Consider the following 23,647-nt stretch of genomic DNA (forward strand, 5'->3'; position numbering starts at 1 on the left):
TTTTACGAATGCAGTGTCCGATATCAAATAACATTTGAACAGTTTGGGTTTCATCAAAACATCCTGGCACAAACCGGTCCATGAGCACATTCGTGATCTCGTTACGGCCCATAAAGAAAGAGTTTGACATCCCCTGTTCTAAAAGCTGATTCACTAATTTGACAGATTCAGTCAGGCACCAGAATTACATTTCCTGTTCCCCGTCACAGTGATCCAGAGCGACCCCCGCCCAACACACCTGGTAGCCGGCTAGCAGCTTGCTCCTCCAGTGCGCCTGGGGCATGTCGTGGATGGAAAGGCGCAGGTTGTGGTAGCTGTCTTTGAAAAGCAGGACGTGTGGCTCGTCAATCAGCCGACCCCCGAGCTGCCTCTCCATCTGCATCACCTCCTGACGGGAGAGAAAGTGGCAGAGAGAGGCATCAGAGCCGATGGGGAGGTTTTGGGGTGGGGGTAACGTTCGCCGTCAACATCATGCAGGTGCAGTGGAAATGTGTAAAAACAATCTATAACTCATAACAGCTCGCACTTTGTTTCTCACTCGCATGCAGAACCGTTCCGTTGGAAAGAAGAGTTTATCCACTCACACGCTGGCAGAGATAAAAAGGATATCACATCAAGCCTATTGAAAACTTGGACTCGTACAGACACACACACAGAGCCTGACACACACACAGCACGAGCTTGAGGCAGGGGTGTGGAACATGTTAGGATCGGGATATTGTGTTCCTGAATGCGGCCCCAAAGATTGGACCAGCGTGTCTCCGCCGAGCTTTTGTGTCCCCCCTCCACAAGGCTTAAGCCGTGCCTCGGAGTTTGCACGGCCGGCTTCTGGCTACAGCATTTGCATGCAAACGCTGCAGCCGCCGCACCCCCCAGTCGGCTGGCTACCTGGGCTGTGATTAAGTAAGTGATCGAGCCATTAGTCAACCGCTCATTGTTCTCGCATGGTGAAACTCCTTAATTTCATTTTTGTTTTTGTGCCAGGAGAGATTTGTAGATGCATGCTTAATATTTTAATCTCAGTGGGACTTGCTCAGTGGACCATTTGTCGCCATCCAAATGACCATCTGGAATGACATGATAATATCCGCAACATCTTCCTCAGATTTAATTTTATTCCATTTTAGCTGGATGCTGTATGAATCCCTAAAACTAATTACCCCCATCCCCCCAAATATTCTGTGGTACTACTTATTAAATTAGGGTTTTGCCTATTTTCTTCAGTGTAAATGTAATAGTTTACAAGACTTTCAGCTCCCAGTCCATTTTGTGTAGTTTTGCATAAATTCACAGAATCACCATGAATTGACTGCATTTTCAACACTGTAAGGATAAATGAATCTTTTAGACAGCGGTAACAGGAATAAAGTCTGAAAATACTAATATTTTCAGACTACCTGATTTTCTTCCCCCCCCCTCCGTTTCTTAAACTTAAAAACAGATTCCACGAATCCCTCGTCATTTCCAGACAGTGAAGTAACTTTGATTAAAACAGCAATAAAACCCCCCCCCCAAAAAACCCAGTCCTCTGAAATTAGCGATATGAGCGGCGTTTCCAAAGATGTGTTATTTGAACCTGTCTGATTGGCGAACAAGATGGCAGCAGGAGGGAAAGCAGCCAGAATGAGCCTCAGAGTCTCACAGATAGACGCATCTGAAAGACGACGGCACCGAACGAGAGGCGCGCGTATAGACGGACGGCCATATGCTGAGTGCGACATGCCAGAATGGTTGCCCGTGGTTGTGATTTCAGCAAAGACATCTAATTAAGGAGGAGAATGGCTGTAATTTCTGTGCTCACAACACTGATTCAATTTTCTTCCCCTTTCCTCAGGAATAAGCCAGACTGATTCCAATTATAATGGGAAGGAATCTGTTAATTATCCAGTTGGAATCTCTACCTGCTAAACTCGACGTCCTTCACCGAATGGGCAACTCCGGGTTCAGCAGGGGAGCCGAGCATTCATGTTTACTCAACGCGTTGTTAGCTTCCGTCTTATCTTCTCTGCGTTGCACCGCTTGCTTTGAGTCATCCTAATTATTTGCTTTAAATTTTAATGCACGATTATTTAGCCGGAATGCGCTGCCTTTGTGATGCTACCGAGCTCATTCTCTCAGAGAGGGGAGGTCGGACATTGGCTCTGAATGAAAGCATTGAGGTCTAATGAGTTAATAACAGAGGGCAGTGCTTTCTCCACTGAAAAGCCCCCCTGCTATTATGTCTCTTAAACATACAAAAGGCACATTATGCAGGCTTCCAAAGAGGTTCATTTAAACAGTTCTTTAGCACGATTATTTGTTGGTGGGGGGAAGATTAGCATTGCAGATTAGCTGTAGGGCTTTGATCGGGTTTTGACCTATAGGCACCGATCTATAGGTCCGCTTGCAGGAGAAAGAGCTCAGAATGCCAATTATCTTATTACCAACATCTCAATGCAGCAGCGAATACTAAGTCGAAATTGGAGCAGTTTGTCAGCTTAAGCGCTGACATGCAGGAATTACAATCAAAACGGGAATCTGCAGTAACACACAGCGCGGCGTGACGCACCTTCTCCGCCTTTTAGGTGTGGCCTCCCACTTAGCTGTGGGTCAGTTCATTCCTCTATTCTCAATCAACCCACATGTTGGCATTTTTCCCTTCCTACTGTAATCCAAGGGAGGGACATATTATTAGCAGAACTCGGTTATTCCAAAAATGAGCTGATAATAAATTAATATGTGTTGTATCTCCTGTTGGTATAGCTGGAGTCCAGTGAAAAATAAAACGTGACACATCACACTGAGAACTTGCGCTTTAGATAATCATATCAGGAGGAAAAAAAGTATTTAAAAATAGTTCTTGAATTTCACTGTTTTTTTTGTTTTTTTTTTAACAACTGGGTCCAATTTACCTTTGACTTCAGTGAATAAATAATTACGAGCAAGGCTGCAGGTTACTTGGAAATTGGATTGATTGTGTCAGGTGTGTGTGAGGCTTCATCCAATGGGTTGAATACATTATTGGCATTGCAATATTCATAACGTGGAAATAACGATGAACAAATGCTGCATTCCAAACAGTCTTTAGCAATAACGCTAACATTTGGATGGTGATGATGATATGTTGTGCAACTCTTACTTTGAGGCTCCCTGTTTTTGGTAAAAAAAAAAAAAGTCCATCTGAATAAAATTTGGATTCATGTGCAGGATTAAGACGTTACTCAAGTTTAAGCTCAGACTTTTTTTTAAAGGCACAAAAACGCTCATTAGGTTTTTTGGCATTTGTGTATTAGTTTATTTCTACTCCAAATAGCCTGGAGAAGATGGCTTCTTTTTCAAACAGGATTTTCAAAACATGTACAAAACAATCAGCACCTGTTCTAACTTCATGCTGCTTAAGTGTATTAGGGGCCTGTGAGTGTATGTGTGTGTGTATCTGTACAGGATTTCAACATATGTTGTGGACTAATAGCCCTCTTTACGCCCCATTATCCTGATAACAAATGGCAGTGTGAACTGGCTAATAGATGAGAAGCTAAATTTGACCACGCTATTTACTCCTTCTGAGCAAAAACAATGCACGCTTTCGAATATGCTTATCAAATCACACATTAATCACCTTGGAGCTGATTTTGAGTTCATTCGCATTCTCTTCAACTATAAACACGCGGAGCAACGGACGCATTAGGATGCATGAGACGAGCGAGAAATTCAAGAGAGAAGCTCCCTTTTGTTCTGAGGGAATTAAAAAAAAAAAAAAAAAAAGCTCTCGGTGTGTGTGTGAAGACTGTGAATTCAGAGTCCAATAGAGCCAAGACCACCCCGGCATTCAACGAGCCTGGCTAAAGAGAGCAGGATGGAGCGAAGATGGAGTGAAAAGAGCACGAGAGACAGAGGGAGCTTAACATTTGTGTCTCCAGGTCACTAAAGTGGCCAGCTTTAGCAGGAGAGATAACAGGATTACTGCAATCACGGCCAAAGTTTTCTATGACTTCAACCCTTTTCATTCCCACTCCCTCTACCACTCCTCCTTCCTCCTCGCTCCGTCCCCCCCCCCCCACCCACCCCGTCCTGCTGGCATAGACCGGAGCTGGAACTGTGATGGACTGGGGCCGGGCTCCACTGGGAAACAAGAGACACTCGTACAGCTAATCTCCTCAGCCTGGCGCTGACAGAAAGAGGTTAGTGGCTGCACCAAATTTTCTCTTGCAATGAAAAAAAAAATTGTCAACTGTCAGGAAAAAAATAAATAAATAACTCAAGCTAAACAAATCAAAAGTATTAACAGAGCCCTATAATTTAAGACTTGCACAAAGCTGCAGCTTTTTCTTCTCATAGGAAAGGTCAAGCTCTTGGTTGTGGTCTTCTCTTGTACTGGCTTTGTGTATAATAAACTGATTAACTTAACCAGCTCTGATGGGGATTACGAGCTGCGTTTGATCAGTTAATTAGTCAAGCTACATGCTGTCTGAAACACAGAAGCTGTAATACCCTTATAAACTCTCACCCAAACCTCTACTAATAGCAACACTGTGCCCTCGTGTCTAAAAATGTGCCTTTGCGGGGCCTATCCATTTCCAGAGCAGCTCTTTTCAGGCAAATGTATTTGTTTATAGAGAGTAGGCTGGCTATGTGGGCTCCATAAATCTGTGTATTTGTCAGCAGGATGTGACAGGCTTTTCCTCTCTGACTGAGAGTCTATCAGTCTGAGCTCCAGTGGCCGTGCCCGCTACAGTCAACTCTGATTAATAACTACAAATAGAAGGGACTTGTCTGCTCAGAAATAAATGGGGACTGTATTTGCTTGGGAAAAGATGCACATTTCTGCCTGATAAATCACAGAGGAGGATGAAAGAGAACGGCAACACGGGAGCACAGAAATATAATGTAGGAACAATTTCTCAGCTTGGCTCGGTAATAAAGCTGACTGCCTTGTTTAACTTAATGCCACCAATTACTCGCATGTGCTCTTCTGTCTCATCTCTCCATCTCTCTGTCTCTCTCTTATCTATATGTATAATTTTTTTTGCTAGAATATCTGTAACTTTTCTGATGGATGGATCAAAAAAACCTGCTTGTATTACACTCTGCACATGCTTCCTCTCCGTCTCTGACACATGAAAGCAAAAGTCTCCTCCTCAGATGTACTTGGCTGCTCTAGAGGTAGCAAAGAAAGTCATAGTGGGAGCACATAAACAGTTTACAAGCCTGTGAAAACGAAAATCACAATAATCTCCAGAGGTCAAACGACGCACGTAAGAATCTGCGGGCAATTATCTAACCAGTGTGACACGCAAATAAACATCCAATTTATTTACATTTTACAATCACTGCATGGATAATAATGACAAGTTTTTAAGGACAAACATTTTAGATACATGGGGACGATACGGAGTTAAATGTTAAGAGTTTCTGCAAGTTACATTTTAGTAGCGTTTCATTGTGCACTGAAGTATTTTATAAACTGTTGAGATTAAATAATTCTGTGTTTTTCTTCTATCTCTTTTAGCTAATTGCAAAGCTAAAGCTAAAGGAAATGACATGTTGGGAAACGCCTTCAAAGCTGCAGGGGTAGTGGTCTTAGTTTACATCAAGATATGAAACTTCAGCCTGGTTGATTTTGAGTATTTCATTCAAAAGTGGAGAAAATGGACAGTAACAATAGCAGAACCTTTGCAGTCCAGGATTGGCTTAAAATGGAGCCGAGACCATAAACACACAGATCCTGTCCTGTCACAGTTTCACTGACAGACTGTATCAGAAAACATAATCATTTTTATTAATCCGTGTCATCTCAATCTAGATTTCTTTAAGACACTATCCAGAGGAGACTCAGTTCAAAAGCAGATTTCTGCCATCCCGGAGCCACTGAGCCATGCACAAGCTATTTGATACATTTCTGCAGCGCTGCCACATTTGCATAAGACACTTACTGACAAAAAGTCTATGGTTATTAGGTTGGCGAAGTGTGTGGATCCACAGGGTGTCACTAATTATCTTCCATGTGAGACAGGTGTTGCATAACAGAACATGTTCCATCCATAAAGCGAAGAAAGGACATCCGCCTGAACCGCTATAAAGTTAACTTTGTTTCACTGCATTACATTTGCTTCGGATACTAACTCTGGCTGAGCTTTCCGCACGTGCAAAAATAATGTGGTATCAGGTTTATAAAGCAGCGTTCAAGTAAATAAAGTAACATTCAAGATAAAGTTGTTATAATCTGCTGTAGAGCCGTCTAAACCGGGACTTTCTGCTAGATCAACTCTACTGAGAACTTTAGTCTCTTTCTGCAAACTGAGGATGTTTGGACTCCTGTCTACAACAGATAAGACACTGACAAGTGGTTACTCCTTCACAGAATCCCACCTAAAAAAAAAGAAACACCCTATAAGTCTAAAAACTACAGTTGTATATTAGCTGCAGGGAAGATATTAACTTCTAACAGAACCTCACTTCACAAACTCTGAGCTACTCCTTCATTATGTGAATAAAAACTAAGATTAAAATACTTGTTTTCCACTTTAAGCTTGTCTTTTCATATGTATTAATGCTTTAATCACGATTACTAAAGCTCAGCATGTACATTTATGTCATTTATGTACATTATACAAATGTAAAACAAATGAAAACAAAGAAAATTCCCTTTAAACTCTAGGATTTTAAAACGTTTATATGCACCAAGTTTTATGGGGGTGCCATTAAAAATTTAAAAATTGACCATGGGGATGTTCTTTCATTTTACCATTACTCTTTGGCCGAGAAGCAAAAAACACACATGACCTTAAATATGAAAACATTAAACTAGGAACATTTGAATGAATAGGAATTTGAAGTCATGTGATTATATTATTTATTTATTTATTTGCATAAAAATCCATGTGAAAGTTCAGAATATGTCAGATTTTGCTCCTTTTGAAGACAATTTTGAACATGGCACTACAGAATTAATGTAAAAACTCTAATATATGTTCCCTGTAAGATGCCAAAAGATACTACTAATTATGTTTAAAATATAAATAGAACAAAACAAAGCAATAAATAAAGTATTAGCTAATTAGCAAACTCATTGTAGCTAAATCAGGTGGGAGTATGAGGTCTATAGAAATTTAGTAATAAAGTTCTGGAAAAACCAAAATGTGTGAACTAAGAGGAGCAGCTACACATTGTAAAGACAGAAAATATCTTAGCAGTTCATATAAAAGCAGTTTGTTAAAGTTAAGCCGCATGCGTGAAGAAATACAAAAAAATAAATAAATGTTGAATTAAAAGCTCAAGATGATCCCTCAAAAGTCCAAACACATTTACCCTCCTTACAAAAAATAAAATAAAAAATCTGATTTGTGCTTCAACCTCTGAAAAATAAATCCAACAGAATGTGGGTGGCTTCTAAACCATTGTTCATGTTTGGGTTTTTTGTTCTAAAGCACAACACTTGACTCCCAAAACACAGACATGTGGGCGTTCGGGAATAACGCCTAGGTATCGACAAACCCAAAGATAATTTTGTCATCGCTCTGCTGTTCTGTGAAAAACATCCTCAGTTTTTCTATCCTTTGTACACAAGTCTGCGTGTGAAATTCAGAGCATCTCGGGTAAGTTTTCCCTTCCTGAAGAGACACCTTCGTTTGCACCTTTCCGGTTAATTAGACATTGCTGATAGCTGTCTGTGTGCCGGGCTGAAGGCTCGGTTCACCGCAGGTGCTTTTCTGTCAGTCGCGACATGGCGAAACATCAGTGAGGCTCTCCCGCCGGTCTAGCTGGGAACAACCCGAGTGCACAGTGAGGGCACAACCAAACGACGGTCATGTCGCCTCTGCTGCTGTGCCAGCCTTGGCTGGGCCCATCAAGTGTGGGACACACATTAAATATTAACTTAATTGGTCCCCGCTGAGCCCTGCTAACATATGGCAAGCATCAGACGGAAATGTCACCGTTTCCCCAGAGCTCCCGCACACTTAGGATCAAAGACAATACCATTGGTTCTAATCTGCTGTAATAGTGAGATAAGAGTGAGGCAGGCTTAAGTGTGGGATGCATGTGTCTGCGTGTGTGTGTGTGTGTCATCCTCCCTGATGGAGGCTTGTCAGAGCAGACTGACAGCCAGCGATGGAGGGAACAGCTCAGCCTTCTTTTTAGTCTCTGCAGTTTTCTTGCTTCAGAACAGCTTTTTTTTCCACCAGAAGTACAGCTTGCTTAATTCTTGGAAACCTGCCTGAAAAACAAGGTGCTGTAGTCCTGTCAGAACATTCACATATAGTGAAGGTGTACTACAGACTAGTACATCCACAGCTACTCCGCCGTGCCACCTACGGTGGCATGCTACACTTAACTCTAATGGCAGCCCGAGTGAGGGACTAATCATAAAAGGTGCATTTTAAAGATAGTGATTAGTGATTAGGCCCGACCTCTCCGGGGAAGTTTAATCTCCACTCAAAGTGGTGAATGTACTCGCCAAATGAGCTGCTCCCTTTGTAATAGCACCAAGAGCAGCGTGGAGTCGAGATTACTAAACAGTGAGGGCCGCGTTTTAAATCACTCACTAAAAACTACAAAGCCCCGGAGACGCCGTGGCTTACCACAGAACCAGGTTGGTGTGAGAGACGGGCAGCTAATGCACTCAAGGGCGTCGGGGGAGACGTGGAATATGGCGAGCGCGAGTGCTGAAGTCAACAAGCTCACATATCCTTTTCCTGGCTGAGAGAGGCAGAACGAGAGCTAACTAGAGGAAAGGGTGGCGAGAAAGAGGGGTTTTCTTGGCCTCTGAAAGCCTTTCTGCATCCAGTGCTGAACACACAAGGTCACTGTAGCAGTAATGCTCGACCAAACTGCCACCAGGTTAACTGATGATCTGACTGCTGGCGAGCGCATAGCTTGACATCCATCAAACAAATAGTTGTTTTTTTTTGTTTTTCTTTAAATGTGCCAAATTTCTCACACGTTGCATTAGAAGAACTGGAAAGGCTTTCAATGGATTTAAAAGTAAAGAAAGAGAGATATGATGCCTTGCAAGAATGTACTTTTTCTCATTTTGTTACATTGTAACCACGCTCTTTCTGGAGTATTTTATTGGAATTTTTAGTGGTAAAGCAACACAAAACAGTACAGAATGGTGAAGTTTAAGAGAAAGGTGGTTTTCAAAAGTTTTTACAGATTAGTAAGTAAGTAAAACTTTATTTATGTAGCACCTTTTAATACACAAAATCAGAGAATTTCACAAGAACCAAAATCGCATAAAAAAACAAGACAAATGAATAATTTAAAAGATATGTTTTCAACTGGCTTTCTGAGGGGCCACTCAACAGAACATCTTTGTTTACAGCTCAGTAAGGGGAACCATCAGCAGGCCCTGGTCACCGGACCTCGGGGGCGGGTCAGGGACATATGGGGTCAGCAGCCATGTGATATCACCTGGTGCTCGTCCACGAAGAGCTTCAAGTCGATAAAAGAATCCCGAATTGCACTCTATTTATAATTATTTTATCAATATTAAGAGTCACATGTGAAAATTATATCATATGCATCCATTTGTGTTCAGTCCCCTTCACTCTGATGCCCTCAAATGAAACACAAATGACCCTGAGCATACAGCCTCCATTGCAGTGGGATTCTTCAGAACGAAGCACATTCCCATGTTAAAATGTGAATGGAAAAAAATTGAAAATCTGTTTTAGAACTTGTTGCTCACAGATGCTCTCCATCAGGTACAGGGAAGAGGAAATGGTAGACGTCAGCGCGCATGCGCTAGTTAGTATCATTCAGGTGCTACGAACTTGCATCTTGCTTGCTACTGTAACATCTAAACAAGTGATTATCATTTGCAGCAGATGCTCAAATCTGACAAAAACACTCCCCAAAATACTAAAAGTTGCAGAGTATGAGGAGAACAGATTAGAAACAGGAGAAAATAGGCATGCACTTCACTTGGTATCACCTTTGCAATGTTTGCCATCATTATCACCATCGCAAGAACTTGTAATATGATGCACCCCTATTGAGCCTGACTACTTATCAAAGAAGAGACTAACGTCAATAATTCATCAGTTTTTTTTTGCTAAAATGCCACTAAAATACATTAAAGTTTGTGGCTGTAAGGTGACAAAATGAGCGTGAAACACTTTCGCCGCTGTACGCCAGCAGAGGCATTTGCAGCTCTCACCTTATCATCATCTTCCTGACTTGTGTGCTAATTTCAGCGTGAACTCTGAGTGACTTCCACTGTTTATGTCCTGCAGGCATCGTGATGGTGTTGCACCTTTACATGCGCGGGTCAGCCATTACAGAGCAGCCGAAGTGGATTCTAGTGGAAGAGCCACTTGTGGCTGTGGGTGGTGACAGCGGAGGAGAGGAACAGCTTTTGAGAGTGACTGAGAGGTGTGGAGAGAGACTAAAGGGAGCACCGGGGGTTTGGTGGGGAAAGATTGGGACAGACTCTCCTTTTAATTTACTAATTAACCATGCAAATGAAATCTTAACAGGCTACTCAGAGGCAGTCCTCCAGGGAGGGAGCAAAGGCATTAGCGCTTGATTATACTCTGTCCATGTGGAGAGGGAAATGGGAAGTAAAATATGTCAGTGCATAAAGTGTTGGAAAACTTATTGGCTTTCAGCAAATGGGCAGAGTTGAGGACATCCTTGAGAGGAACCAAAAAAAACAAACATCCAAACAAAACATAAATCAACACCAATAATAACAGCATTTCTAATTTGATCTCAGATCGTATAAATCTGTCTCCAATCCTGGCAAAAAAAAAAACTGTCTAAGAAGTAAATAAATTCTCAAACTGAAAGCAGTTGAATAAATCAAAGTTTTGTTTTAGTGCATTTATTCAGTCGGGGGAAAAAAAAGAAAAGAAAATTGCTTTTAAGCCAAGTCACCAGAGGCACGATTGTTGGTAGTCCAAATAATTTCTTTAAAATAAACGTACCTGAAGGTGGTTTTTAAATTTCCCTTTGCGCTCGTTTTTTTCCGAGAATCCGCGGACGAATGTTATTACAGGATGTGCTCGAATTAAACAAACGGGTAAACACTCACTGAAGGCGACGTGAGCGGCAGCTTACCTTGAAGACGTCCTGCGTGTCGTCCATGCAGTACACCCTGATGTTGTACTCCAGCGTGGAGCAGTAGGCATCAGAGAAGAGGACGAGCCGCAGGCGCTTGGCTGCACCCATGTGCAGCGACTCTCCCACCAGGGCGAAGGTGCCCAGCTGCTCTGTGAACAGGCGGCACGTCTCGGTCTCAAGCTGGCAGTAATAAGGCTCGGACACCAGCTCCTCCCCCATCAGCAGGACGTCCTGGAGGACAGGAGAAACAGAAAACAAGATGTGGACGGAAGGTCAAGCACCCAATTTATGTAGGAGGGAAGGGTAATGTGTTGCCTGATGTACGCGTAGGAGTGTGTTTGCAAAGGGCTCGTTAGCAAAGTGGCGCCGCAGAAAGGACCCAAATTGCATTGTTCCTGCAGTGTGGCATCAAAGCGGAAGGTCTTCAGGGTAATGTTACATAAAGTTCTAGGCAACAGTTCGGATCAGAGGAAAAAAGCAAATACTTTGTTCTCGCTTCAGATTTCCTTCTCACCGCAAAGCTGCTTACAACACGCCGACATGAAGCCGCATTCTTCCTCCTATAGAATACCCTCAGTTTACTCAATAATGCATGAACGAGATCTTCCACTGACATGAAAGAAGACCCAAACGGATTCCTGGCGAGAACAGATGGTTCCAGAGGAGGAAAAGGTCGCAGAAGTACGGGGACTATTGGGAGTTTGGGAATTTTCTTCTACTTATTTGGAGAGTCGATAAGAAAGATGAAAACAACTTGCTAATTAATCTGTAAAACAAACATTGCTGGGCTGCACAGTGGTGCAGTTGGCAGCAATGTCGCCTTGCAGTAAGAAGGTCCTGGGTTTGATTCCCGGCATGAGGTCTTTCTGCATGGAGTTTGCATGTTCTCCCTGTGCATGTGTGGGTTCTATCCGGGTACTCCGGCTTCCTCCCACAGTCCAAAAACATTGGCCTCTTCAAATTCTCCTTAGGTGTGAGTGTGTGTGCATGGTTGTTTGTCCTGTATGTCTCTGTGTTGCCCTGCGATGGACTGGCAACCTGTCCAGGGTGACCCCTGCCTCTTGCCCCAAATGTCTCGCTGCAGATAGGCACCAGCAACCCTCCCGACCCCACTAAGGGACAAGGAAGGGTGTTAGAACGAGATCTTCCAAACATTGCTGATTTCTGATAAAAACTAGACCAGCATTGGGGAAACAACAACACGTTGACAAGGCGACACCTTGAATTTCCTGGCTTCGCCACAAGGGTGAAGTTCTGAATCCTGATGAGGACGGGAGACCTGTGAAAATATTCAGTCTCAGCCGTGGCACTGCACAGCTTTTATGAGATAATTCCAATGCTCTCTCGGCTAATTTGATGGAGACGAACTGGGCCCAAGGTGACAACATTTTCTCTAAAATCGCATCATGCCTGTTGACTGACTCTTCCCATTAGCCCACCACGCTAAAGAGAGAATTGTGCCTGCCAAATGCACAGCGAGCCCCTCTAGGATCGATTCACACAGACACCATCTACATCAATAGAATTAGTATCGACACGATTCATTTTCTATGCAACCACAATGGAGTCTTATTTCTTTATCGTCTTAATATTTCCTCGGTGAAACAGAAGCTCGGTTTTGCAGCGGGAAGGTTAATTTCTCCATCTGTATGCTTTGTGTTTTCCACATCTCTCCTATTCCGCTACATTTTTGTGGTTTCTCTCCAATAGATCTGCATTACCTGCTCATTTGCATCCATCTGCTTCCTCTTTCTTTCTGCTCTCAGTTTCAGTCACACTCCCGTGCCTCCTTCCACTCTCATTCTCTCGTCCACCTGGCGCTTCTTTACCGTAGTGGCCAACGTAGTCGGGCTATATTTGGCCTGTCCGATGATTAAAAGTGCTGGTCTAACCTCAGCCTCAGACAGGCCAATCCATCCCACAGACACCCCACCGCTGCCACACGGACGGTGGGGAGAGGCTGAATAATTTATGCACAATATCGAACATGAAAGAAGACCTAGTAACACTCCAAAGCCCACCAGCACCCTTTCCAATCTCTCTGGGTTGTTGAGATGGGTACACTGCCTCGAACCGCCGTTTGTTTTGTGTGAGGCTGTGTTGCACACCAGGGGCTGTTCTCGGCTAGATTCATTTGCAACATGGGCAACGTTCGAATTTCATGGGTAGAAAAACAGGGAGAAAACTCAGCAAATTGGAAGCAGCAGTCGACAACGGTCAAGGAGCACTCAGAAGAGCACTTTGAGGATGAGTAATTTGCTTAGAGAATTTCTATTTTCACAATCATGTTGCCAAGCAAACCTTTAGCTGGAGCGAAGCAGCCGACGGACAGCGTGCAGCAACTTACAAAAAGTATTCCCACCTTCCTTTCGTGGCTTTAGAACTACAAACTTTTATGCTTTCTTGAGAGTTTATGTGGCGGACCGATGCAAAGTGGTAGCAAAAATGAGCATTATTCTGATAAATCTATTTTTGAGTACATTGCGTGAAGGTGCATGTGTTTGTTTTCATCCCCCCTTTATTGGGATTCATTTCTGTGTCATCAATCTCAGTGTAAATCCAGCTGCTCTGTGAAGACCTCCGAGGTTTGTTAGAGAACATTAGTGAGCAAACAGCATCATAAAGACCAAGAAACACAGCAGACGGGTCAGGGAGAAAGTTTAAAGCATGGTTAGGTTATAAAACCATGTAACACAGAGCTCTATTCAATCCATCATCCGAAAATGGAAAGAGCCTGGCACAGCTGTAAACCTACTAAGACACGACAATTCACCTACACTGACAGGCCGGGCAAGGACACAAATAATCAGATAAGCAGCCCAAAATGGGAACCTGGAGGAGCTGCAGGGATCCATTCCACAGCTCACGTAGGGGAATCTGTCGACACCATAAATGTTAGTCTTGCACTAGACAAATCTGGTCTATACTGAAGAGTGGTAAGAAAAAGAAATCAATATGCTCTGTTTGCCACGAGCCGTGTAGGAAGCGTGGTGAATATGTGGAAGATGGAGCTGTGATTCAATGCAACAAAATTAAACATGTATGTGTGGAACAAAATGATCCTTCTGAACACCCAGATCCCACTGTGAAACATGGAGGTGTCTGTATCATGCTGTGGGACAGGGAAGCTGCTCAGAGAACGGGGGGGGGGCTAATGGGAGGAAGCGAAATGCAGAGCAATCCTGGAAGAAAACCTGCCAGGATGTGGCAGAGTTTCACCTGCTAGCAAGACCACAACAAACATACAACCCAAGCGACAAAGCTGGGGTTCAGATCAAAGCATCAACATGTGATAAATGCAAACTAAGGAAGCTTAAACAATTTTGGAAAAATTGGCTGAAAATCTCAGTGTGGATGTGCAGATTAAACAGATTTACTTCAAAACACATGAAGCTTTACCAGCAGCAAAAAGTAGTTCTATAAATCATTATCAGAGGCTAAATAGAAACATATTTCACACTTTTGAGAATTTCAAATGCAAATACTTTGATAGAATTATACAGTACTTTCTACTATTCACTCAGATAAAATCCAGTAACATACATTTTGAGATATAGTATAAAGACAAAATGTGAAAAAAAACATGTAGGATGTATAAATATATATATTCTTTTTCCAGGCTCTTTAATTTAAACCCTGTGGAGGAGTAGTGAGGAGTACGTTAGGCAGCCGGGTGTGTTGCGGTGTGCATTTCAAGTCACGAGCAGGAAAAGTTTGTACTTTTCACACAGAAACAATCAATAAGTTCAGTAATACTTCACAGTTGCACTGACTAGCGGCTTTGTCTTCCTACAAAAAGGATTTGTGCTGGAGCTGCAGTTAGACTCTCACCTCCCAAGCGCCCTCGTAGTTCTGCTTCTTGAGGCGGACGGCCCAGTTATCCAGGCACGCATCAAAGCAGTGGTCCATGCTGAGGATAACTGGCCGGCTCAGGACCACCCCCGGAGGGCCGCAGCTCACAATGGGGCTCAGGAGGGTCTGGCAGCCGGCCAGCGGTAACCTACGGCGGGAGTGGGGAAGAGGTGGACGCATTAAGATGAAGTGGTTGCAATTATTTCGATATTAGAGAGAATTTACAGCTCTCTTTGAGGCAGGATATGATACTGTCACCTCTGCAAATTATCCAGCAGCTGTAACACGGAATAATTAAAGCCCGCTGCTGGACTCGGAGTCGAGCCGGGCCAACGCGTGAGGACTGAAGAAACATTACAGAATGCAACGGCTCCGCTTCCAGAGGATGAGTGTGGGAAGCCAGATAGACGCTGCTTTCCAAACAATTCATTTAACTTAAACAGCGCACATCCTTGTAAAAGGCTATGTTATTTATTTACATCCCTCCTCCACAGCACTGGCAGAGCCTCTTAAGCCGTTCCTAATGGAACAGTAGAGCATCAAAACAAACAGCCTAGTGGCATTCAGGGAAGACTGCCAGTTAGACAGCGCTAAAGAGACCCACCTTAAATCTTCCTTCCGCTGAACAGTGAGATAAATCTCATAGATCTTTCCTCTGGGGATGGCCTCGGGAGGAATGAGCAGGCTGATTCCTAATGCAAATAACAACAAAAGGGAGAGAAGTGGGGTGGAGGGGGTGGGGGGAGGAGGCGTGTGAGCGAGTGGAGGACAGGCTCATTTGTTCTGACTGAACAGTGCTTTTGTCATCTCACAAAGGAAGCCAGCCCACTCGACAAACTGTACGCGTGAAAACCCCCCCCCAAAACTAAACAAAAATCCAAATCTATTCTGAAGGTCAGAGGCAGCCTCCTTCAGGTGCAGCGGATGCAAAATCTGTGCGCCGGCAGCCGTGGTGGCACATGTCCCCGATGTCAACAATTAGCCGAGACAAAAGGCGCGCGCGGCGGCGCGGTTTAAATGTCCTCCGTCTGCCACAAAGTAGATAATTGAGACCATGGAACAGACTACTTCAGGAAAATTGCACTTCCCCAGGAGAGTGTTAGAAAATGCACGTCGGAGAACACAGAGAGACACTGAAGCGGTTTGAGTGCTGCGGCATTCATGTTGTGATTCTTCTGCTAAAATTACCCACTCTGAATGGCATTTAAAATGTGGGCCAAACAGTGAATGTGACACTATTTTAACAATCTCTCAGTTTTAAAACGGGTCTGTTCGTCATGAGGCTGCGTCGGATTGAGCCAGGCGAAGTTGCCTGAATGTTGGCGTCCGTGCCTGGATCTGTAAAGAGCGCGCTCGCTCAGTCTGAAGCCGTGATGAATGACAGAATAACTCCTTTGAGTGAATGCATGCGAGTGTAAGATTTCTTTCCGTCTTGTGTCCCTATGAGAAGATAGGTGCCAATGCGTGGTATAGTCAACATGGCTTTGAGTTAATCCATGCATAAAATATCTGTAAGAGACGGGCAAAACACACACACGCACCCCCCCCCCACACACACACACACGCACACACCCAGGGAAAGAACAGTGGTGAAGAAAAACAGGAAAAAAGACCCTTTTCTTCTAGAAGATATTGTCATGCTGGCATCAGCTAATCTGGACAGTCTAAAAAGAGCCAAGTGGAAAAACTGTCTCCCAGTATAATTATATAAGCTCTGTACTCTGCTGCTGTAAGGAGAAAAAAAACAGCAGAATAATCATGGTGGACTTTTTTTTGTCAGAAATTGCATCACTTTAACTGTCTTTACTTCTCTATCCAGCCATTTAGACCATGGATGACATTTGTGGACATAGACTACAATTTCAACCTGTTCTGACATTAGTCAGAAGCTTGATAGGAATAATTTGTTTGACGTTTTACTCCAGGACTCTTGTCAAGTACAATGTTTTTGCCACAAATTGATTTCATCTCAGAACATTTGCTTTTAACTATTCATGCTGTGCTGTTGAGATGTAGGTTACTGACAAGGCACTGGACCAAATTATTCACTCTAGATTCTGCTAGAGGCAAAATCCTTGCTTTCTCACTTTAATTTTTAAAGCTTCCATGCAGGCTTTTCAAAAATATCAATCATAATCACTGTAGTTTATCACACACACAGTACTTCATATTCAGATTTTCTATTGTCTTTGGTATTTTTTTATTATAAATTGTTATTTAATCAAAAAAATTCAACCCACCAATATAACGCTTCCATGTGAAAAACTCTCTGGTGACATAAGGGTCAGACCAGAATGTTCCCTTTTTTTTTCTCTTTTTTTTTTTTTTTTAATCAAATTCACCTGTCAAAAGTATTTACTCGTATTCTGTACAGTGTAAAAAAATCCATAAAATTTACAATAAAATTCTGGCAGCTGTGGTTGCCAGAATTTTACCGTATTTATGTGGTAAAGTTCTGGCAACCACAGCTGCTGGTATCTTGTTGTAAATTAGAGATGTTGTTTTTTTTACACTGTACAGTTGCAACCAAATATCTGAGCTATATGTAAGAACATTGTGTGCAGATATGCATTAAACCAATCAGAAAAATACAAAGCGGACTTTAAATAAATGCTAATATTTTGAGTATTTTTATCATCCCTGTTTAGTCCACCTAAACATTCCTTAGCAGTCTCTAACATGGTTTGTTTTGTCAGCAGAGCCAAACTGTATGATTGAAACTCTTAAAGCTTCACAATCTGTGTTGAAATCCTTCAAAATAAAACATTATGAGTCTGAGAAAAAAGTTAAAACCAATCGTTGTCGTCGATAAGCTCAATTCTTCTGCCTCTTTGTCATCATTGGCCCAAACACACAAAGGAAAATGTGTGATTTGTTTTACTTAATGCGCTTTTTTTTTTTACTGCGCTGGAGAGTATTTTTAACCCATTAGAACATGATGTAATATATTTCTCCACCAGTTACAGTTTAGCAGGTGCCTCAGGTCCAAATGGGTTGATTACTGGCTAAAAAAAGGCTTTTAATGCACTTTTGGGGCCTCATCTTGTCCCCGTGAACGTAATGACTGCTTGTTTCTTGCCTTGCATTAAGTCCTCAAACACATTTGCATGTGCGTTATCCTGGTACAAACCTATTAGGGAGCCCATATGAAGGAAAACATTGAGGTGTTTATAGGATTCAGCTGTTCCTAATAAACTCTCCTTGTTAACATCCAGTCGGACACATTAAAGCAGGTGTAATAAAGCGACAGAATGGCCTTTCTCTCAGAGCACTTCTTCATAAACTGTAGCAGCAGATGTTGAATTATTTGGATAATTTATGTATTGTTTGCTTAAGGTTTAGCAGCATTAGAGGAGATTACTTAGATCTCCTTGCCAGACATGAAGAGACAGTGGGTGAATAAAACATTGCTGTCTGTACTGTCTGATTTTGCATGATGGTGAAACTGTTGAATGAACACGCTGAACAGAACGTGCTACATGGACCCAAAGCCTAAAAATGTAACTCCTTGGACTAAAATGTTGGTCTGTGGTGCATGTTGTTTATACAGTGTAGTTGCTTTCTTTTATGAGCTTATACTAATGAAAACAATATATTTATTTACTTATCTGAATGATGATGTGCGGATCACATCAGCTTTTATCAGACCAAATACAGCATTCTTCCCTCTTAAATTATTTCATGTTTTGTTGCATTACAACCAACTTCAAAGTGCTTTATTTCCATTCTAAATAATAGCGCAGTATTATGCATCGGAGTGAAAAGGCTGCATAACTTTTAATTTCTTTTAAAAAATACAATTTGGTCAGTAGAAATTTGCAAAACTTTGCACTGTCACATTTTGTTGCAATTGCATGTTCAAATCTGTCATCAGATTGGATGGAAATCATCAATTTTTGAAGTTTTGTCATGGATCTGAATTTAGGTTTTGACTGTGACTGAGAATGTGTTTTGATCTAAACATTTTCATTTTGCAGCTGTTGTCGTAGGGTCATTGTCCTGCTGGACGGTGACTCGCTAACAGACCAGCTGAAGAAGAGCATCGTTAAAGCACGATGCTGCCCCCACCATGTAGGGATGATGTTCAGTGTTGGCTTTCCACCACACCTAGCATAGCTGCCAAACATTTACTCTGTCCTCTATTTAAAAATCAAAATTTAAACAGGACTTCTTATGGCTTTGCCTCAACTTTGTTTTTTCCTGCCACTCATATAAAAGGCCGGACTGGGGCTACGATCAAAGCTGCAGATCTCTAGAGCTCAGGATTGCTCTTAATGCTGAGCCTGTAAGTTTAGGTGGAAGTGAATGTCTTCAGATTCGTAGACTTTCAGTTTTACCACACCTTTTAACATGATAGACGGAGCAGCGCTCCATGAAATATTATTTTATATTAGAAATATCAAATATTTCCAATATTTTATATGAGAAATTAATATCTAATATATTACGAACACAATGTTTTGATTATTCCTATTGAGGTGACTTTTGAATGCAGTTGGTTACACTTGGTTTTATTAAGGTGACTTTAATTGCTTACTTGGCATGGCAGACTTTTTGAGAACAGTTGCATCTTTCAAATTCACAATTAAAAACTACTGTGTGTTGGTCAATCACATAGAATACTGTTTTTTCTCCTTTTTTTATTTTTCACCAGATAAAATCCCAATAAAACCCTTTGAAGTTTGTAGCTTATGACAGAATATCAAAAAGGGCAAATGACCACACATTAAAAGTCAAAGCAACCAGAATAAATCGACTCAAAGAAGACGATCAGCTCCTACATTTATTAGAAGCTGTAAAACACAAAGAGACTTTCCTTACAGCTGATTATAAAGTAATCTAAAAACTACACTTACATTTACAGTTTTGTTCATTAGGATTCTAAAGCCTTGATATGAAACGTAACAAAGTGTTAAGTTTTTTTTCCCTTCTCTTTAAATATGGACATATTAAAATCACATTCCACGTTATCAACTTCATCAGCTTTAATCGTGGCTGGTTGTGGCATTTCAATCTTTTGGAGGACAGAAAACATTGAGATGTCATGTCATGTAATAGCAATGTGCTTCAAATTGATGTCTCAATGAGTTTATAGCCTCTAGTTTATGACAGAATGTCACAAAAAGTTAAAAATTACCAACGGACGCTCTTCAGACCATTAACTGTTCCTCCCAAAGCACTTATATGTCAGACTATGGTTCCATAATTGTATTAAATCATCTGTACAACAGAGAAGACATTAAATGAATGAAGAACCCACCTGTGTTGGGGATTGTTAATCTCCCACCCAGGAAGTTGAAAGTCCCGTAGGAGGTGTTGGCCACGTCGCGGGGGAGAGTTTTAAAGTAGGTCTGAGTGGACAGCCTGCTCACAAACTCTGTGGTGTCCGAGTTTAGCTTCCCGTTGTGGAGAGTGTGTGATCCGTTGGGAAGCGGGTCCAGCAGAGGCCCGTTGGTCATGGAGAACTTCCCAGCGGTGTCGTGGCGAGAGCGCAGCGTGCCTTGGTAGCTGGTGGTGGTGGTCGTCAGATCAGGCTGGATGGTGAGCAAATGGGAGTTCTCTGTTCGAATAATGAAAACAGAGAGAGGAAAGGAAAAAGGGAGATATGTGAATCTCAATGAGCGGCGGGGGGAGGGGGAAGAGTGGAGGGATTCAACATCACACAGACAGACCTCACACTCTAAAGCTGTTTGCATCACGCACAGAAAAACTGAAACAAACACTGAAAGATGGTTCAGAAAACAGAGCATTCACACACACACACACACGCACGCACACGCACACGCAAATGCTCTACAACACATAAACACAAATTCCACTCAAAGCCACTCAATTTCTACCCCTCCACCCTCTCCTGCTCTATCACTGCCTGTCTTTTTAGCAGCCACACAATCAATCCCAAACAGAACTCAGATGCAGCTTAGCATCCAGAATGCATAAAGGCTTTTTATTTTCACGGTGAATCACAGCCACTGCAACCCAGTTCCCCCGTCTCCATCCGCCTCAGACAGTTGTATTTCTATTACTCGCTGTTAAACCTCAGAGGCTCCACACAGGCAGTAAACAGAGTGGGTACGTTTCCTGACAATGAGGTGGTGGCGAAACATAATGTGCCAAGCAGGCAAATAAAGAGCTCATGAACCGCACACACACGCACGCACAAACATAACTCTTCCTTGGACCACAGACCCTCTTGTAAGTGCACTCACACCACTTCCACGACCACAGTTCCCAACAGGTTCAGAGCGACATGTGGACGAATGCTTCATGGTCACAGTGGGAAGATGGACAGACGAGGGTAAAACAAAAAAACAGTGTCCTACTGCTGTGGGGAGGCCTTCGTGGCCGTGGCGCCCACACACCTGGCTTGCTGGGCTTAATGCCCATAGGCTGGAAGCCAGTGGTGAGTATGGAGGAGTCCGCCACGTCAGCGTCCAGGCCCTCCTTCTTGCGCCGGTAGACCAGGACGACCACGATGAGCAGCAGGGTCAGACAGAGGGCCACGGCCACCATGCCCACGTACAGCGCCACGTCCTCGGCGCCGCTCACGGCTGCAAGCAGAGACATTATTAATCGAGACGCTCCGGCTGAGTGAAATGTCTTGTTGTTTTGTTCAATGGGAAAAGTTTTCCTGAGGATTTCTTTAGCTACATGAGGTCAGTGTCACATTTAGTGTGGTGGTACTTTATCTTGCGTGGTGGTTTCTTAATCTAGAAAACTTTAATCTGATATAAAATAACCCAAGATTTATGAAGTCTGGATTGCCTGAGAATTTGTGTTGCTGAGTTTTCTGTTTGAATTTTGTGCACCATAAATACAAAACGCACGAATAAGTAAGTAAAAAGCTGTAAAAGCCTAGAGGAGCTATTCTTCTGTACTCCTCGTTGTCAAAGAGCTGTGGCCTGCTCGTGTTTCCTTATGCAAGTGAAATCTGCAAGAATTCCTACAACTCTCTTAAGGTCCTATTAAAGCATATTAATTATGACCTACAGTAACAATGTGTCTCTTTGTTTTTCAAATCGTTTGAAGATTCCCTGCTGTACTTTGGATTATCGTCCTGTTGTATGGCTCAGTTAAAGCCAAGCCCCTAATGTCTTTGTGACAGATGGCTTCACATCTGACTCCCAAACTGCAGAGGTAAACAGATGTGTTGCCGGCTCATTGCAAAGATTCCTATATCATGAAGGTGGAAGACAAGCCAAGTGTTATGAATGAAAATGTTTGAAATCTGGCTTTGTCTAATCAAGGTATCTTAACCGAGTCCTTTAGTTTGTTTCAATGTGTAAAACTAAGATTTCTGTTTATTTAATGTACTAAGAAGCAACATCTTGGGAGTTTGTTGCATGGTAACCGATAAATGCTTCATGGTTATAAAATGTCACATGTGATGATTCTATGTAATGTATGACTTCCACCTTTTGAGATTACTTTTGCACTTTTTCACAGTTTTTTTTTTTCAGATGGACTAGTATTTGGAAATATAACCACTGGGGTTGTGCGTCTCTGGTCTCTGGTTTGTGTCAAACAACTATCCCATAGCCAACAATGCGATTCACTTTGGAGAAAATAAAAGGTGTCTGAATGACTCTTCCATATCCTAGTTTCTATCCTGATACGACTTGGCTAATCTTAACATCTCAAATAACCACATCTGGAAAAACAAATATTATTCAATACTTTAATTTCTTCCTTCAAACTTGAAAAAACTACCCTAATGATTCTTGACTACATATGACCCCATGTCTTATTTATGAATTATGAGTACCTCAGGATAATTGCTGATGTCTTTCTCTGTTGGCATTACGCTAACACACATCTAATTGCTCCAGGAAAAACTCCTGCTTTTATAAATGTTACATGTTATCTGAAACACAGAACTTGGCTCCTGCTAATATTCTCTAAGACTACCTACTTAGTTTATATGAAGTATGACTTGCTAAAGTTTAAAACTAAAAGTAAGTGCATTGACTTTCTCTATGTGACTGGATGTCTTAGGCCACCATGTTGCTCGTCTTTTCTCTCTTTCTTTTTGTAACCCTCGCATGTCAAATGTTAAGGAAAAAAAAATCCAAGATATATGGTCTTTATTGACTGCTACTGACAGCATAACAGCATCCTCCTCCTAAAAAGTTCAGGCCAGATTTTTTTTCTCTTTTTTTTCTTAACTATGTGTGTGTGCAGTTGAGTTTTTATGTTTTTTGCAGGAGAATGGGATTCGTTACAGCTGTCTCCCTGTGCTGCTAGAATTTGGTGGCGGAGGATTCTCCCAAGGCCTTTGTGGAGCACCATTGTGCCCAGAAGCCACTGGGGCGTAGTGCTGTCAAGCGAACACAGCCAAGGAGGGGACACAACGAGCGGTGCAGCATTGAGGGATGGGGAACAACAGAAAAGGTTAAAGTGCTGCAGGCTGCGCGTGTGCTGAGTTGACAACAAAAGGAGGAGGACAGGGTGGAAGAGAGGAGACAGGAACAAATGTAGCAGAAGGAAAATTACAATTAAAAGGCAAATGGGAGGGCAGAGTAATGTGCCTTTGACTGACAGCTTGTAGGAAATTAGCATTTTTATCAATAACAAATCCAGAAATAAACCGGATTAGGACCAGATTCATAATTTTTGTCATTAAAATTTGCAGGCATTTGTGATGATTTTGAAGCAACGAGCAACAACAAAGAGCTGCATTAACCTTTACAAACAACCGTTTTGACATTTTAAAACGGTGTTAGTGAATCTGAGGCATGTGATAGAAAATTAA

The 23,647-nt window shown here is 42.3% G+C and overlaps 1 protein-coding gene across 4 annotated transcripts in view; it reads right to left on the bottom strand.

The window, feature by feature from the left end:
• unc5a (unc-5 netrin receptor A) overlaps positions 1–23,647 on the bottom strand; it is a 178,266-nt gene that overhangs the window by 10,033 nt on the left and 144,586 nt on the right. For 2 of the 4 annotated variants that reach the window (XM_008419934.3, XM_008419932.3), the window contains 6 exons: positions 21,258–21,446; positions 20,156–20,455; positions 15,500–15,587; positions 14,875–15,043; positions 11,041–11,274; positions 239–388 (listed from right to left, as the gene is read on the bottom strand). In XM_008419934.3, the coding sequence (XP_008418156.1) occupies positions 239–388; positions 11,041–11,274; positions 14,875–15,043; positions 15,500–15,587; positions 20,156–20,455; positions 21,258–21,446 (1,130 nt within the window). Of the gene's footprint in view, positions 1–238; positions 389–11,040; positions 11,275–14,874; positions 15,044–15,499; positions 15,588–20,155; positions 20,456–21,218; positions 21,447–23,647 lie in introns of all 4 variants that reach the window. The other 2 variants (XM_008419933.3, XM_008419931.3) reach the window with 1 other exon arrangement.

This window comes from Poecilia reticulata, chromosome 10, assembly GCF_904066995.2.
Source record: "Poecilia reticulata chromosome 10, P_reticulata-male-v2, whole genome shotgun sequence".
Lineage (NCBI taxonomy): Eukaryota > Metazoa > Chordata > Actinopteri > Cyprinodontiformes > Poeciliidae > Poecilia > Poecilia reticulata.